The 18,109-nt window shown below is 46.2% G+C and overlaps 1 protein-coding gene across 1 annotated transcript; it reads right to left on the bottom strand.

Moving 5' to 3' along the window:
- Positions 1 to 1,348: 1,348 nt before the first annotated feature.
- On the bottom strand, positions 1,349 to 18,009 carry PTS (6-pyruvoyltetrahydropterin synthase). The gene is made up of 6 exons (XM_073320809.2): positions 17,773 to 18,009; positions 15,358 to 15,437; positions 11,803 to 11,825; positions 10,480 to 10,536; positions 7,834 to 7,904; positions 1,349 to 7,606 (listed from the first exon to the last, which is right to left on the bottom strand). Exons 1-6 carry the CDS (start codon positions 17,856 to 17,858, stop codon positions 7,465 to 7,467), a joined length of 459 nt encoding a protein of 152 aa, XP_073176910.1. The 5' UTR covers positions 17,859 to 18,009; the 3' UTR covers positions 1,349 to 7,464.
- Positions 18,010 to 18,109: the final 100 nt, after the last annotated feature.

Here is an 18,109-nt window from a genome sequence, read left to right as displayed (position 1 = left end):
CCAGCCTTCCACTTTAACTATATATTAACTGGGGCAAAGAAAAGTCTCCAAGCCCTCTATGGTATGGGGGTTAGGGTGCTTGCTTGGATTGTGGGTGACCCTGGTTCAACTCCCCTGGGTGTCACTTGAGATGGCACAGAGAGCCTCAATTTCTTACCGCTCCAGCCTTCCACTTTAACTATATATTAACCGGGGCGAGCTAAGTTTTCAAGTCCCTCTATGGTACGGGGGTTAGGGTGCTCGCTTGGATTGTGGGTGACCCTGGTTCGCATCCCCGCTTGGCAGGACAGGAGGGCCTCTGGTGGGTGAGAGGAGGCCCCTCCTAGCTGAGCAAGAGGCCTGGCACAGGGCCTCTTGCTTTTTTAATTAAAGAGGCAATGCTGTGCTACAGTAAAACCCCCCTCTCACTCTTGTCCACCCTGATCAGGATACACGCCCAGGTTGTGGCAGACCCCAGGGCACTCCCCTGCTCTTTTGAGGGGTGTGAACTGGGGGCCGCCACCTCCTGGGGAGAGTCACTGGCGAGCGATCCCTGTCCGAATCCCCTCTCCGGCCCAAGAAGACAACGGCCACTTGAGAAAGAGAGGGGCTTCGGACAAGGATGGCTCACCCAAAGGACGGTCGCCTAGGAGGCAGGAAATCCCTGTGCAAATCCCTGCTGAACAGGCAGCTGGGGGATTTGAACCAGGATCTCCCACAACCCAGGCGAGTATCCTAACCACTGGACTAGAGAGTGAGGGTAGCTGTGAGGCTGGCCCAGAGCCCATTTAACTAAAGTGGAACAGTTTCAACAGGCAAGAGAAAGGGCACCCAAAAGTCCATACCTGTGGAGATTTGAACCCACATCTTCCCTACCCCATGCACCTCACCTAACCACCAGCCTACAGGGGGAACTGTGTTTGGTTGCTCACCCAAATACCATTTAATTGAAGTAGAGTAGCTCCCATAAGCAAGAAGGAGGGCAGCTTACTTTCACTGAACCCCCTCTTCCCTTCAGGTTGCCTATCTCAAGTTATTCTTAACAAAAGCAGAGGGAGCATTTGGATCCATATTTTTCATTGGCCAGGCATGTAACCCAACCAGTGCACTTATTGAGGGAATATTGCACTTAACTAAAGTGGAACAGCTTTAACAGACAAGAGTGTTGCTTTGATACCTGCGTTTCATTTAATCAATTGTGCTTTGCAATAGATTGGAGCTATGTCCTGCATGATGAAGCTGTCTTGGCCAAGAGAGTGGAACATATCCTGAAAATATTTCACCATGGGGTACGCTGTATTAACATCAGTTGCCAGAGAAGGAATGATTCCACAGTAGCCAATACTCATAAAATAGCAGACAGAAAAACTTTTTCTCAAATCACTCCTTTATATAAATAATGACAGATACTTTGATGTATTATAAAGTATGAACAATCTCATAGTGTCATGTGATAACAGACTTTTGTTTTAACCAAAGGGAAAAAAATACAGGAAAATGCATAAAATATATCTCCTGGGGCTAAATATTTCCCAAAGTTTCCAAAACTGTTCTATTTTGAGTATATAAGTGCATTATCATTTGCATTTAGAAACCATTTGCCAATTTTGGTCAAAATTAGACTACGTTTCTTTGAATTATGACTCTTTTTGTGATTTTATGATTTTTTTTCAGTTTGGCTGTCCCAGAACAATCAAACATTACATGCTGTAATAAAACAGCACCACTTCCAACATCTATACCCACCCTGGTGATGACCACCAGCTGTGTCCCTAACAATGTGGTAGCAAGGACATTTTTCTAGCTGATAGGTTACACTAAGTCATTAATAAGCCCCTTTTAGATCTGGCTGGTAGACTATAGGCAAAACTTGCTGGAGAAATGAGGCAGGACTGGAAGAGCAGGAGGGCTGCAGGTCAGGACTAACATGCATCCACAGAGCTAAATTAGGGAAACTTTGTCGAACACACGCCTTCACTTTGCTCGACTTTGGACAGCACTGTTAGTCTCCCATTACAATCATAAACACACACAGGTGACCTGAAAGTAAAAGATAACATATGCCCTTCCTGGATCTCATTTAATGGCAGGGTTATAGGAACCCCTGCTTTGTCATATGTAAATCTCCAGGGGCCCAGGGCATTTACAATCTCCTTTAAAGTATTTGTGGGAGATATCAACAACTTCATTAGCAGTCTGAAAAAGGTATCACATGTTTTGCATTCGTCTCTGCAGGGTTCTGAGAAACAGAAAGGCTTTGTGAATCATCAAAGGCTTAATGGCTGTTCTGATCCTGCCCAGCTATGTCACAGTGACCTCCCTGGCAGCAAATGAGAACAATCCATTACCCTACTGCATCAGACTGGCAAGAACTGCAGCTGTATTGCAAACCCCTTTTCTAGCCACAGTCCACAGTGAAAGGTGCTGGCTGAGGTGCAGCTTCAAAGGAAACAACATTTGAGAAAAACTCAATTCATTTGATAAGGCCAATGGGTGCAGAACGCTCTCCCTCTGCATGGTGCTGACATGAATTTGCAGCCAGTTACACCCTAATGTGGCAGCTTTACTAGGAGCGAAATACGCAAGGGAGCTCTGATAATGGGAGTTTTCTCTCTGCCAAAATTGAACAATGGAGGAGAAAATTCCTTTCTCCCCCTCTCCTAGCCCCTGCTCCTTTGCAGCTGATAGAGGCCCAGCAGGAAAGCTGAGCAAAAACAGCTCAGGCAGGGGCATCGTACACAGCTGTGTTCTTGCTCTGTTTAAGCTGTTACAGCTTACAAGGAAGCAGTCTAGGTATTTTTCATGACTATGAATACCAGGTTTAGCATAGCTGATGGGCATAAAAGGGCCCCTCACCCTCCACGTGTTAAACTGAGGTCAAGGTTAAATATTAGATAAGCCTCATTAAACCTTTCTAACTCATTTTGATTTATTATTCCTTTGTGGTACACATATTTCTGTGTTTGACTATCGAATGATTGCCCCATCTCACCTCATTTTGAAACTGTACTTGTGAACTATCCGAAATCTCTTCCTGATCGTATTTTCTGATCACTCTTGCTGCCATTTAGACTAATTTTCATGTGATAAAGGAAATGTCACATAGCAATGCACCTTAACACACTTTAAAACTGCCTTCCTCAAACAAAGACATTCCACCAGAGAAGTAGATCGTATCATGGAACAGGCCACCCAAATACCCCAAGGAAACCTGCTTCAATACAGAAATAAAACCCCCTTTGACCACACACCCCTTGTTGTCCCCTACCACTACACACTGGAACCCATACAGGGTGTTATTAAACAATTACAACCCAAAGTCGATGGGGACCACATCCTGAAATAAATCTTTCCTGAACCTCCGCTCTGGCCTTCAAACAACCTCCAGCCTCTCCAAGCTCATCATCAGATTCAAGCTGTCAACAGACCAGGACCCACCAACTCAGAGCGGCATCAGACCCTGCCATAACAATAGATGCAAAACTTGAATACATATCTCAACTGTTATGATGATCAATACTCCCCATAACACACCTTTCAAGATCCACAGGTCCTACACATGTCTATCAAAACATGTGGTGTATCTCATCCAGTACACTAGATGCCCAAGTAACAACTATGTGGGTGAAACCAGACAATCGCTATGCTCTCAGGTGAACTCACAAAGAAAAATGATAAAAGACAAAAACACCCTGTCACCCGTGGGCAAACACTTTTCACAATACAATCACTCCATGTCTGACCTCTGAGTCCTCATCCCCCAAGGAAACCACAACACCTTCAAAAGACAAGCCTGGAGGCTTAAATTCATAACTTTGCTAGACACTGAGAGTTTGTCTACACTTAAAATGATGCAGCAGCATCACTGCTATAGTGCTTCCGTGAAGATCTACGCCAACAGGAGGGCTTCTCCCATCAGCACAGGTACTCCACCTCCCCAAGAGGTGATGGCTAGATTGATGGGAGAATTCTCCCATCCTCCTAGTGCTCACTCCGTGCTCACTAACTGCCTCACTTTGTGGTGTGGATTTTTGGCACTCCTGAGTGATGTAGTTAAACCCACCTTTCCTAGTGCAGACCAGGCCTAGAAATCATGGATTTAGCAAAGACACTGGATTTGTGGTTTAGTACAACCATTTATAAACCACTAGCCCCCACCCCTTTTTGTTTTTCTTCCTGTGACTGAAGAGGTGTTACCCAGTTGAATGGTCTCTTGAAATATGTGTTAACTATTTATGCTAAACAACCTGTTCCACCTTGTATTTAGCTGTCACACTCCGAGTACGTTTCCCAGACCTGAAAAAAAGCTGTGTGTAGACTCCAAAGCGTGTCTCTCTCACAGACAGAAGCTGGTTCAATAAAAGATATCATCTCACCCGCCTTATCTCTCCATAGAGCTACGCAGTGACATAACCCACGTCCTTTGTGGGGTGGTAACAGATATAGTTGAAGGCCCCAGAACAACAAACAGTAGCTGTATGGCAGTGGTTTTCAACCTTTTTTCATATGCGAACCCCTAAAAAATGTCGAATGGAGGTATGGGCCTCTTTGGAAATCTAGTGTCTGTATCTACAGTTGAATTCTGCTCAGTCAGTTTTCAGTCTAAATCTTTTGGGGACCCCTCAGACACAGCCTGCAGACCAAAGGTTGAAAACAACTGCTCTGTGGTAACTGTCCCCCAGCTGATGCTATGTGTATTGCTGCTTCATTTTCACAGTATGCACTTGACTTCTTGACTTATCCTGCACGTTCCGTGATGCTGCAAAAAACACTCCTGACGCACTAAAAGCCACAATGAAGCACAGTGACCAAATGCAGCACTGGCTCTGAGTCTGCAACAGAGACAGCCTGAAGCAACAGCCCTAAGACATGCCACATGCTCCTTTCCTCTACAAGGCCATGTTGACTCTGAAGCCTGAGGATAAAGATGCCAACTCACTGCAGATCATCACAGCAGGAACATCAGGCTAGAGTGCCTTCTTCATCTTTGTGGGTGAATTGGGGTGGGTAGGGAGAGGTGATGGGCAACTGGGTGTTTAGGCCCCTCCTATTTCAAGTCAGCTCCAACACAATCCACAAGAATTAGCTGCCTCCTCCCTATCCAATTTAATCCTGACACGTGACCTGACCCCACATCCTGGTCCTAAAGCCAGCAGATCCTTCTTTACAATGGAGACCAGGCAGATGTCCCCATGTTCAAATGAAACAGAGCATCTAGCCTTATGTTTACAGAGCTCGGCCCATCCCTGTGGCATTCAGCCGCCTTATGGAATTAAAAGATCAGTGAAGTCACTTATACAGAGACTGTGACTCCTGGGTGCTCAAAACCCCAACTGTTCCCTACACCCAGCTGCCAAATCCTCCAACTTTCCCCTACCTTTTGTGCACGAATGGCCCCCACCATGTATCTGAGCCCATCACAAGCTTCCACCTCCTCCTAGGCAGCTCTGCACTAGCCAAAAACGGCACACTGAAAAGGCACAGACAGCCTACAATTGAATTTGATATTTAAAATAAATAAATTATATGTTCATATCTAATTTGATAAAAATCTTATTTAAAAAGTCATTTACCTGACTCTGCTGCAGAATTCACCAGCAGACTGCTACAGATAGCTGGCCCTCTGATACCGGTGTGCTTGGTATGGTATAAATGCCAGACAAAAGGCAGCAGGCCCTGATTTCCAAACTCATTAGTCAAGTGTCTCAGCATTGGTCTTATTCCCACTGCTCTCTGTATCACCACGGAGTGAGTTGTTCATCACTTGGTGTTGTGTAACTGGTGCATTTGCGTTGAGTTCCAGCAACAGGGAAAGGGATCCCTCTGTATACACATGGAGCCTGATACATCTCTGTGCTGATGCAGGGACAGAAGGGAGGTAGTTTGCACCTCCACATTTCAGGGATTGCTGCAGACTAGTGCAGCCCAGGGTAGCCCTACCTTGTGCCTCTGCTGAAATAGGCCCCATGAGGCTTTGTAAGGGTGCACAATTGCTCGGGTGCAGGTCCACCCTGACACGTGCCTGCCATCCATATGGTGCATTTTAGCACATGCCTTACTTTGGAGGCTATTGCAGAGCATAAAAGTCCATTGTATCAGAGATAACCCTGGGGTGAGGTGGGAGCTTACACCTGCCCTGTCACCCCTTTGTCCCTAGCTGAGGGCAACAATGAATTGGGCCCATGGTCTGCGACACAGCTTGGACCAGGGCTCCTATATGGACCAGAGCCACTGCTTAAAACACAGGCACATGGCAAAGCTTGAGTAGAAGCTGAACCATTTGGCCCATGGGATTTCTGTGGAGACTGATCTAGTAAATGCAGGGGGCTAGGGCACTGATTAGTGTGTCTGTATGTGTGAGAAAAGCAGCAAAAAACCAGTAGAGAACTGGGAGAGAGGCACAAAAAGCCAAAGAGACAGCCATAGAAGCACTGGTAGCTTGACCCTGAGACAAAGAGAGAGAGAACTTTTAGGCTAAGTGCTGGCTGGAAAGGGGCTTGGAACTGTGAGCAAAGAAACTGCCTCCTGCTGTTTGATTCCTGCTGTGTTCAGGGAAACTGCATTTTATGTACCTTCATTGTAAATAAACAGCCCTGCACCAAAGAAATACCCAACTCTACCATCAATTTCTCCATCTAGCAGAAACAACTTGCTAGACCCTTAATTTCGGCTAACTATTCAGGTCAAAATGGGTAACAGCGTTTTCCTTTCCCCTCCAGCTCTGCCTCCTCGCTTCACCATAGAGCAGCATGCAGCAGGCCTGCAGGCTGGCATTGGCTAGCAAAACTTTATCAGCAGCACAATTATACAAACAAAAGCATTCTCTGACCTTGTGGTTTATAGCAGCCAGTTTTCATGAAACCCCAAGTTGTCTTAGATCAAAGTGTTACTGAGAACCAGCCTATGGCATAGGAGAAACAAAGCAAAAAACAGTTACGCTCACCACTACCGCCAGTCCCTTATCTTACGGAGAAAACAAAGAATCCAGCCACAGGGAAGAGTGGGCCTGCAGCACAAAAAGGGGAGAAAGTCTTTTCTCAGTCTCCACTTCTTCATCAAAAAAATACCCCATGGCCATTAAAAACCCATAATCAAATCCCAGCGGGACAGGTACATGTTTAGCTTGTACATTTCCGAGAGAGAGAGAGAGAGAGAGAGAGAGAGAGAGAGCTGCACAGCCTTACTCAACACGGGCAGAAGACTCCAAGGATTTCACATCACCTGGGTGGTTTTGGTTTGCAGAACAGGACTGTTTTGATTAAAACCAAACAAGAGGCCAGCAAATTCTGAGACCCCCAAATTAAATAGAAAACCTCATTAGCTTGCCACAATAATTGTCTTTAATTACCTAAAAATGACCTTATATTAAAAAAATAAACACTACAAAATCACTGTCTACATGTCACAGATACACCATGGTGTATACTCCATTGATATACTGGTTCGATTAATTCCTCAGAAGGCTGTGATCAGCTGAGTTGAATTTCATTTCTCAGGAGTCGTCTCTTCCCCCTTGTACACAACGATGTTCTGGTCCGTTTCATACACTTTGACTTTATAAAGAGTCCTTGCAGGCAGGCGCTTCTGGAGGTTTTCCCAGATGTACACTGCCACATTCTCAGTTGTACTGCAGGGGAAACAGGGCTGAAGTTAGACATGAAGCAGTCAAGGCACACACGCATATAATGATGGATGATAGAGAGAGAGGATGGGGAGGTAGTCAATCAACTTAAATTAAATGACACCTGGAGAATTAAGGAACTCTGAACTGGTGCGAGACAATATACATGACACCCATTATTATCCATAAAACAACACAGGCTGGACCCTGGCACCAATTCTAGTTCTACCCACCTGACAACATCAGCAAAGTAAGCCACGTCTTTATCCAGGTTCTTGTGGTCAAGTGGCTCCATGATGGCTTCCTGAGGGCAGAGAGGAAGGACATGAGGGGGGAACAACAGTAACAAAATATGTGGAAATGGAAGAGGTGCTTAATGACTTCTTTGTTTCGGTTTTCACCAAGAAGGCTGGTGGTGATTAGACATCTAACATAGTGCAGGCCAGTGAAAATGAGGCAGGATCAGAGGCTAAAATAGGAAAAGAACAAGTTAAAAAATTACTTAGACAAGTTAGATGTTTTCAAGTCACCAAGGCCTGATGAAATGCATCCTAGAAAACTCAAGGAGCTGACTGAGGAGAGATCTGAACCATTAGTGATTATCTTTGAGAAGTTATGGAAGACAGGAGAGATTCCAAAAGACTGGAAAAGGGCAAATATAGTGCCCATCTATAAAAAGGGAAATAAGGACAACCCAGGGAATTACTGACCAGTAAGCTTAACTTCTGTACCCGGAAAGATAATGGAGCAAATAATTAAGCAATCAATTTGCAAACATCTATAAGATAATAATAATCTAGAACAGTCATAATGGATTTGTTAAGAACAAATCATGTCAAACCAACCTGATAGCTTTCTTTGAGAGGGTAACAAGCCTTGTGGATGGGAGGAAGCAGTAGACATGGTATATCTTGACTTTAGTAAGGCTTGGGAGGGGGGTGGGGGGGGAAGAAAACCTGGATTTGTGCTGGAAATGGCCCAACTTGATTATCATACACATTGTAAGGAGAGTGATCACTTTAGATAAGCTATTACCAGCAGGAGAGTGGGGTGGGGGGAGAGAAAACCTTTTGTAGTGGTAAACACCCATTTTTTCATGCTTTGTGTGTATAAAAAGATCTTCTGTACTTTCCACAGTATGCATCCGATGAAGTGAGCTGTAGCTCACGAAAGCTTATGCTCAAATAAATTGTTTAGTCTCTAAGGTGCCACAAGTACTCCTTTTCTTTTTGCGAATACAGACTAACATAGCTGTTACTCTGAAACCAGCTTTTGATACTGTCTCGCATGACCTTCTCATAAACAACCTCGGAAAATGCAAGCTAGATGGAGTTACTATAAGGTGGGTGCATAACTGGCTGGAAAACTGTTCCCAGAGAGTAGTTATTAGTGGTTCACAGTCATGCTGGAAGGGTATAACAAGTGGGGTCCCGCAGGGATCAGCTCTGGGTCGAGTTCTGTTCAATATCTTCATCAGTGATTTAGATAATGGCATAGAGAGTCCACTTATAAAGTTTGCGGACGATACCAAGCTGGGATGGATTGCAAGTGCTTTGGAGGATAGGATTAAAATTCAAAATGATCTGGACAAACTGGAGAAAGGGTCTGAAGTAAACAGGACAATTGAAATTCAATCTGAAATTCAATAAGGACAAATGCAAAGTACTCCACTTAAGAAGGAACAATCTTGCACACATGCAAAATGAGAAATGACTGCCTAGGAAGGAGTACGGCAGAAAGGGATCTGGGGATCATAGTGGACTACAAGCTAAATATGAGTCAACAGTGTAACACTGTTGCAAAAAAAGCGAACATCATTCTGGGATGTATTAGCAGGAGCGTTGTAAGCAAGACACGAGAAGTAATTCTTCCACTCTACTCTGCTCTGATTAGGCCTCAGCTGGAGTATTGTGTCCAGTTCTGGGCGCCACATTTCAGGAAAGATGTGGACAAATTGGAGAAAGCCCAGAGGAGAGCAACAAAAATGATGAAAAGTCTAGAAAACATGACGTATGAGGGAAGATTGAAAAAATTGGGTTTGTTTAGTCTGGAAAAGTGAAGACTGAGGGGGGACATGATAACAGTTTTCAAGTACATAAAAGGTTGTTACAAGGAGGAGGGAGAAAAATTGTTCTTCTTAACCTCTGAGGATAGGACAAGAAGGAATGGGCTTAAATTGCAGGAAAGGAGGTTTAGGTTGGACATTAGGAAAAACTTCTTAACTGTCAAGGTAGTTAAGCACTGGAATAAATTGCCCAGGGAGGTTGTGGAATCTCCCTCATTGGAGATTTTTAAGAGCAGATTGAACAAACACCTGTCAGGGATGGTCTAGATAAGACTTAGTCCTGCCTTGAGTTCAGGGGACTGGACTAGATAACCTCTCGAGGTCCCTTCCAGTCCTATGAGTCTATGACACTGGTAGCTACATCAATAGGGCATGTCAAGGGGGCACAATGAATGGCAGATTCTAACCATCCTGCTGGGACTTAGGAAGGGTCCTTCTGTGTCTGTGGAGCAATTCCAGACACACACACTGGGAACTGAAATGTCACTGAGGCCAATGGTGGCCTTTTCCTGAGAGTCCTAGGTACCCAGAGTTAGTAGGAAGGTACCAGGGAAGCACTATTAGAGGGAGACAGCAACACATTGTGCAGCTGATGAGAGGAAGTCCAAGACCTTGCACATCACAGGCCAGTGTGGGGGCCAGCAGGGGACATTACACTGCAACAGGGCACTGCGCTGAAGCATTTTTAGCTCATAAACCACTCCCTAATTCTCCACTCCTAACAGTATCTACTCCCCACTTCTCCATGCCCTCACTAGCCCATTGTGCCATTGATGATTTCCATGTGAGAGCTCCAGGAACAAAGTTTTATTACCTGCATATATTCTTTCAGGTCTGTCAGGTTTATAACCATTCCTGAGGTAGGATCAATCTACAGGGCAAAGAGCGAAAGGAGATTAGGAGCACATCTACTAACCCTCACTACCCAATTGTGTTACCAATCCCACCAAAAGCTTTAGATGGCAAAAACCCAGACCACCTGGTGTCTGCAGTTTCCAAAATGGGCACTCAGGAATCCTGACCCATGAGAAAAATATCTCTCTTTGCCATCAGACACTCTCTGAGCCTCAGCCCTACTTATGTAATGCCATGAAAAACACGCCTTAATAGCTATATATGGAGTATCAACAACTCTCAAGAGACCAGTGAAGTTCATAATGCCGACACCAAGAAGAAAACTCCCCAGCACACATAGTTACTAAGCAGTGCTTGACCAGAGCCCATCAGCCACACAGAGAAGCAGCCCAGTAGGCAGAAACAAGGGTTTAATCAGTTGTTTCACCAACCTGACACACCACTGCTAGCTAGTAAGGGTCAGGCACAAGCCATGAGCACCAGTGGGGCCTAACCACAGTGCATAGGTAATCTGGCTTCCTCCTGAATTAACTGCTGTTCTGTAGGTTGATGGCCACAGTTCCCCTGTCTAGGACTGTCTAGCAGGAACCTCTGGCTGCCAGAAGTTGGGACTGGATGACCGGGGACGGACCACTCAAAATTGCCCTTTTCCTTTCATTCCCTCTGAAGCATCTGGCATTGGCCACTGTCAGAGGACAAGATACTGGGTGAGATGGATCATTCGTCTGACCCAGTATGGCTGTTCTCATGTTAACTCCGAAAATCAGCAACCACAAATTAAAAGCAATTGTTCTGTGACCCAGATCTCTCTGGAACAAGTTGGCTGAGAGCTAAGTGCAGGACTGTGGCCTCCCACCATTTTGCAGGGGACAGAGTTTAGCCCCGCTTTCGGTCAGGATGGAGGCCATCCAAGTCTGAGAGTGGAAGCTAAGGCTGAGATCCTGCAATGAGCTCTGTGTGGGTGGACCCCCGAAGCCACATGAAGCTCATTGCAAGACTGGCGCTGAAATGTGGCCTCCTGCATGTCCTTGGGAGAGGCAGGATGAGAAGGAGAGCTGCCTTCACTGGACCCATCACTCACACACACGTGATTACAGAAAATCTTCCTTTTTATAGTTGATGGAACACAGGGTTTTCAAGCAATGCAGGATTTTTAGCAATTCTACAAAGGAAAACACCTAGAGGGTTTGGGTTTTTTTAATGATTTGCAGCATTTGCACACGGAAACCACACTCTGATACCTCCAAGAGGGAAAAAGGAAGGAAATAATGATTGCACTTACCTCTCCACGCACAGTCACTACAACTAGAGGAAGAAAAACACCAAGTCATAAGTGTGATCCAATGTACACGAGAACAAATCATGTTAGCAGCAGATCAGAGAGCGCACACAGCATTAATCAGCCCCAGGAGGTGGGTTAATAACATCAGAAGCATTACTGTTTAAAACAATATCCTCTGTATAAAGAACGGTAACTGACCCTACAATAATGGTGGTTTTCCAAGATGGACACAAGATTGGATTCTTTAGGTCAGGAGTTTCCACTGGGACTGTGCCTGCATCCCGCACTGGAGGATATAAAGGGTGGGACAGGCTCAACCGTTCCACAGCAAAGTCCTACCAAAATAGGCATCTGATCTGGAAGCCTCTATTAAGGAATGGCATCTTGTAAATGTGAGGATTGTAGCCACCCAACAAATGTCAGATACAGGGACACTTGTCAAACAAGCAGCAGAGCCTGCACTGGCAATCTGAAAGACAGAGGTGGTAGAGGGAACACTACCAGAGGACCTATCAGCTCTGCTAATACTCTACAGTGATGTCCCAAGACGGAGAGAACACTTGGGGAGAAAACATGCATTAGATATGGCAATTTCCTGCAGTATCCTTGAAACACTGGATCAAATTAAGTTTAAGTATCTTTGGAGTCCATTGTATTAAATGCAAATGTTCTGTATGACTGTGGGCCGGGCTTGTACATAACTTTCATAGGGGGGGGGGGGGGATCTGATGTGAACCCTGGGAAATGTATGAACTTCAAAGGACTATATTGAACAATGTGCCTGACAAGAACAGACTTTTGGGACAGGGTTAAATGGTTTTCCTGGGGAATCTCTAAGGGGAGGTGAATGCAAATTTCCCATTTCTGGTTATGCAAAACCCCAGCCTTTTGAAGTTATGCCTGAGGAGAGGACCATTGTCTGCTGATTATCTGTTCCCAGAATCTCAAGGTCAAAGGCCCAGGCTGTATAAAGGAAAGACTGAGCTACTGAGAGGGTGCTCGTTCTGAGCTAAGGCTCATATGAACTTTTAACCACAGAAAAACCTCACTTTGGGGTTTTAAGGACTGATTCCTACCAGAGCCCTTGTGGGAGCCAGGGTGATCTCTGGTTAGCTTTTTAGCATGCATGCAGGTTCTTTTGTTGTTTTTAATCTGTTTTTGCTGTAATGCTTTTACTTTAAGATTAAATGTGCTTGCTTAGAAGGAGCTGTGTGGTGACTTGTCACTGCTGGCTATTACAGTTGTTCATAACCTCTGGAGTGGAAGGAAAGCACAAACTGGCCTGCTGGCAGCGAACTGTGCAGCCTTGGGAAAAAAACCCAGTCAAGAGGAAGAGAGATATGAGTCCCTATCTGAGAGAGCTGATGGCTGAGGAGCTCGGAGTCTGCAGTGGGTGCCCTTGCTGGACTCCAGAAGGGGAACACAGGTACAGTTGCTCTGAGTTGAGACAGGGCCCTTCAGGAATTTTGCCACTGCAGCATAGGAAAATTTAATATGGTCCTGGACAGGAGGTTGAGGAGCAGATATTGCTTCTAGATGGACCCTTATGGAGCTGACGGAAAGTCCAGATTGTTTCAGGGCTAGCAAATAATTCAATATTGCAGAGACTGTGGACATTGAGGGAGACAGATGCCCAAATCGAAAACCTTCTCCATTTAGCTTTAGGGCATTAAACTAATAACAAAAGAGGGTGAAAAGGGGGAAGAAACGAGTACTCATTTAGCACAAAACTGAGATGTTGAGAAGAAACGAAAGGATCTGAAGAGAAGAAATTCTTTAATTGCCTATATCCCAATGCATTGGAAGCCTGGGTAACCAATGAGGAAATGGAATTTGCTCATTTATGGGCATTAATTTGATCTGGTTGGTATTACTGAAACCTGGGGGGATGAAAAGGAGCATACCTCCTCCAAGGGAGAAGCCACTCTGTCAGGTGTGCCCCATCTCTATATAGGACAGTTCAGTACCAGGGACACTTCTCTAACCCAGTATACCAGTGACTCAAAGCTGGTGGCTTGGATGTCACCACCATAATCTTTCCAGGAGAGGTCACTCTGGTATTGGGCCCACCAATAAGTTACTCGGCACCATGTATGGTTTAGGTGCCAGGATAGTTAGTGCCAAGTACTGGGTACACGAAAGGTAATCTGTACCAAGATGGAAAGTACCAGGGCATATAATCACAGAGGCACTCAGTGCTGAGGCTCCAGGTACCAAAGCATTCAGTGTGGTGCTGAAGGATCAGTACTGAGGGCAGTGTAGTTGTTGATTTAGAGGGCACTGCATGAACTGACTCAGAAGTCAGTGCCAGGGCACATGAAAGGGCCTTCTTAGGCCTATGGCCCTTGGACGAATGACGAGTCATGTGGCCGATGACCCTTTGATCTCAGTTTGCTAGGTCTCAGGGACAGCAAACTGTGTCTGGGCTTGTCTTTGGAGCACTGCTCCTTTCTGCCCATCAGATGTCAATGCAGATGAAGTAATGGACAAGTGGGGCCTCTGAGTGGATGCATCCTGGGAGCTCAGAGTGGGATTATAGGTCTAACGGAGAGAGACTGACCTGATGGCTGAGCCCTGACTGCAGCTCTCCTCTGCATGTCCATGGAGACTTGCATCGATCTCTCATAAGGAACAGCTTCAGATGCACCTCCCTTGCTCTCTGAGTGCACTCAGAGAAAGAACGACAGACAGAACATCGCTCCAGGACATGTCCTCCTCCCAGAGAGAGCAGGCACCAGGATTGCCCATCATTAATGGCCTTAATGCTGGTGCTTTGGCTTCCGCTGTAATGCCAGTTCTCTGTGGGGCAGTTGGGCAGTGGGGGGGGGGGTCTAAGTTAACTAAAACATTATATATTTGCCCATTGGGCATATAAAAGAAAAAATTACACTAATTACACTAACTTTATTATCTAATTATTATATGCAAGGCTAAGGAAAATCACACAGTACACAGAGTAAGCAGACATTGCAGAGGTACTGCCTCACTGTCAAGGGCAGTCAGAAGAAACTGAGGGACACCTGGGCCGCTCTGTCCTTTATGCCCTCAGATAGGAGGTGTCAGGGCACCTAGGGGGCAGGCATGGCCCTGACAGAAACATCTGACCAAAAGGATCCAGTCTTGCATTCATGGGGCCCATGCACACTAAGAATGGAATCTATGTGGACAATCTCTTGAAGAAGGTTTGTATTTTTTTTGGAAAAAATTTGTTTGCCAAGTGGAAACCGCCATTAAGATTTACTATCATTTTGAGTATAAGCAGATTTGGTTTATTTAGTAGCATTTTAAAATAAGATTTACTCTTTATTTAATGGCCTAAAAGTCAGATTTGTGGTTTGGACCGTTTCCTGTTGATGATCACTCTTATTTCTCTTTGCAGCCTCTGTCATCAAAAAAATAAATGGGCCAGATTCTGCTCTCAGTTACATAAGTGTTCACGGTAGCATGGCTAAGAGCAGATCCTGTCCAAATGTCTCTCTCATACAACCATGTGAACTAATTCTCTCCGAGGCTGGATGAATAAGTATTAGCACTCAGGCCAATCAGCCCCCTCACCTTTATAGTTGTGTCCATGTCCATTTGGATTGTTGCATTTCCCAAAGAGTTTCAGGTTTTCTTCATCACTCAGTGACTTACTGTAAAAAAATAAAAAATTGCATTTGAGGGCCAATTGCAAACACTTAGGTTTTCATTTCAACTGGGACTGGTTTTTAGCTCCCCACGATCTTCTTAATGGATACAGCAAAAGAAACATCTCATTCACAGACTCTGCCTACTCAGATTCTGCACCCACTGTCTGAGTTAGTCCAGGCCCTGTGTATGAAAGATTTGCTCTCCACTCACCTTTTAGTTTGTGGTCTCATTTTTCATTGGCCAAGACAGCACTCTTAGCCTATCCTTGTCTATAACACACCCTGAAAAGGGGGTGGTGAATCCTTAAACATTTTATGTAATTTGTTTTTTAAAAGTTCATAAATTACTGTGTGTACTAGTAATCCAATGTAAAAATAATGTACTCTAGTCACTTTCTCTTTTTCAAACAGATGGATTAGACTGGGGAGGTACTATTAATTTTTTTTTATTCTATTATAATGAACATTCATCCAGGTATTGTATTTCTCACTGACTCTGTACAGCATTACTGGCTAAAGAAATGGCATTGGAGAGTTGAAGGAGCCCAGTCAGGAGATTTGAGGTCTATTAGTTTGGATGCTGCTGATAGTTTCATTGTAGCCTCCTGACTTCTCAGTACTGTGTACTGTTGCCAAGTATCCACTCCTACTGTGAAAAGTGTATCAATTAGAGTTTGAAACACCACATGACTTCCAGCTGTTTATAAAAGGGATCAGATGCCTAACAGAACCACCTAGTTTCTGAATACAAACATTGCAGGCTGTAGTTTCCAGGATCACGGAGATATTTAAGAGACCAGTGGGACCATCGCTAAGTTTACAGTCATCCCTTCTGACTTTCACATTGTACCAACAAGTCTCCCAGAGGATGCGAAGTCTAGGGATGGACAGGTGGTGATCAGAGTAGGCCAGGCAGAAGGACATATCTGAAACATGTGACTCACATCTTGCTTGAAAACAGAAGACACCACTTACCATCAAGTCCCCTTTGCTTCAGGAAAAGCAGGAGATGAAGCATCTTAGATAATGGCTGGGGAAATAAGTGATTTGACCTTAAGTGTGTAAAGTACAATCTATCAAAGTCCACAGCTGCCCACTGAACAAAGAAGTTAGATTTTTGGTCTCAGGGACAGAGGTTGAAAACTGCCTTTGCTACTGCTATTCTCATCTACCAGCCATGAAAAACCTCATGCTTCTCAGAGTGAAATAGACAAGATTCTGGTCAGAATCAGGTTTGCCTGCATCAGTCTTGAAACTAACCAGAGTCTTGTCCCAATTGCACTCTGCTGTTGTTTAAAAATGTTCCTGTTTAGGAGGGCAGGCTGCGGAAAGAAAGGGGAGTCACTCCTTTTTCTCTCCCCCCACTCTCCACTCCCAGAGCCTCCATGAGCAGGAGAATTTTCTGTGCTCTGACCAGCTTCACTGCTGCCATTCCCAAGATATTGAATGGTACTGAATCTGAACTGACTTGCATCAACTTCACTTTTGCTGGTGGAGGGGTGGTGTGGTGAGCACAAGCGCATATAAAGTATTATCCAGGCAAGTGGTACGGGGGAGAAGAGAACCAAAACATGAGGTGAGAAAGCTGCACTCAAGATAGCAAGGGGGAAGGAGAGGCAGGAGGAAGCCCCCAAAAGGGGGCAGAAGAAATGTGCAGGATGATGAGAGAGGGAGTGAGGAAAACAGATGGATTACAGTATTTTCCTTCTCTTCGCCTATCCTTTGTCACCTCTAGCAATAACAATGACCAGACTGTAAGCTCTTTGGGGCAGGGACTGGACTGTTTTACTAGGTGTATGTACTGTGTCTGGCACAACAGGGCCCCAATCTTTGAGGCCTCTAGGTGCTACTGTAATAAAAATAAGAACACATGGGGCTGTTGAAAAGGGAGCGACCCCACCTTCCCAGCAGCCCGGAGAGCGAGGCGTAGCGAGCTGCAGCCTGGGGTCCATTTTCTCTGTCTCCCTCTTGTGGGCTGTGAGCTCTTAGACAGGGGGACCGCCTGGACTCTGGGTCCGGTACATCGCTGGGCTGCTGGGCACGTTGCCCAGGCGGAGAGCAACTGGCTCTCCTGTCCAAATGGGACAGGAACTGAGGAGCCCCAAGTAAGAACCAGGGACAGCTCCCCCGTGATGACAAACGCCTCCCGTCCCAACGCACGGGGGATTTCTGACCGGGGCACTGGCCCCCGAGTCCATGGCGGGAGCGGGGTCTCCCCTTGCCTCTCCCCTCAGCCCGTTGTTCCAGCCGTCCTCGCTGGGAGCTTGGCAATGACTGAACCCCCCCGGCCAAGCGCGATGGGGGTGGGGGCCCGGCCCCCGATCGCAGGGCCCCTCACCTGTGCAGCCGGTGGCAGGCGCTGAAGCTGAGGCAGCGGGAGACCCGCGCGGTGCGGCCCGGGGGCCTGGCGGGGGGCGGCGGCATCGCAGCGGCGGGGCTGGGGAGCGGGGGACCGGCCAGCTCGGCGCCTGCGCGGGGAGGGCGGACGGGGCCCACATCCGGGCATCCCGGGGCACCCTCCTCCCTCCGCCGCGGGCCTGGTCACAGGGGAGGTGGGAGCTCGGAGCTCCGGCCCTGCTCCTCGGGGGCCCCCCCGCCTCGAACCCCGCCCCCCGCTCCTCGGGGACCCCCCCCGCCTCGAACCCCGCCCCCCGCTCCTCGGGCCCCCCCCCGCC

Source organism: Lepidochelys kempii, chromosome 22 (genome assembly GCF_965140285.1).
Source record: "Lepidochelys kempii isolate rLepKem1 chromosome 22, rLepKem1.hap1, whole genome shotgun sequence".
NCBI lineage: Eukaryota > Metazoa > Chordata > Testudines > Cheloniidae > Lepidochelys > Lepidochelys kempii.
The sequence above is the reverse complement of the archived record's forward strand: the minus strand, read 5'-3'. Positions and strand labels throughout refer to the sequence as shown.

Excerpts from the sequence above, each read along its gene's own strand:
- PTS (XM_073320809.2), bottom strand. The coding sequence starts at position 17,858 with ATGCCGCCGCCCCCCGCCAGGCCCCCGGGCCGCACCGCGCGGGTCTCC. Across the intron at positions 15,438-17,772 it reads GCCTGCCACCGGCTGCACAG|TAAGTCACTGAGTGATGAAG; the intron begins GTGAGGGGCCCT and ends ATTTTTTTACAG. Across the intron at positions 7,905-10,479 it reads ACCTGAAAGAATATATGCAG|GAAGCCATCATGGAGCCACT; the intron begins GTAATAAAACTT and ends CTCTGCCCTCAG.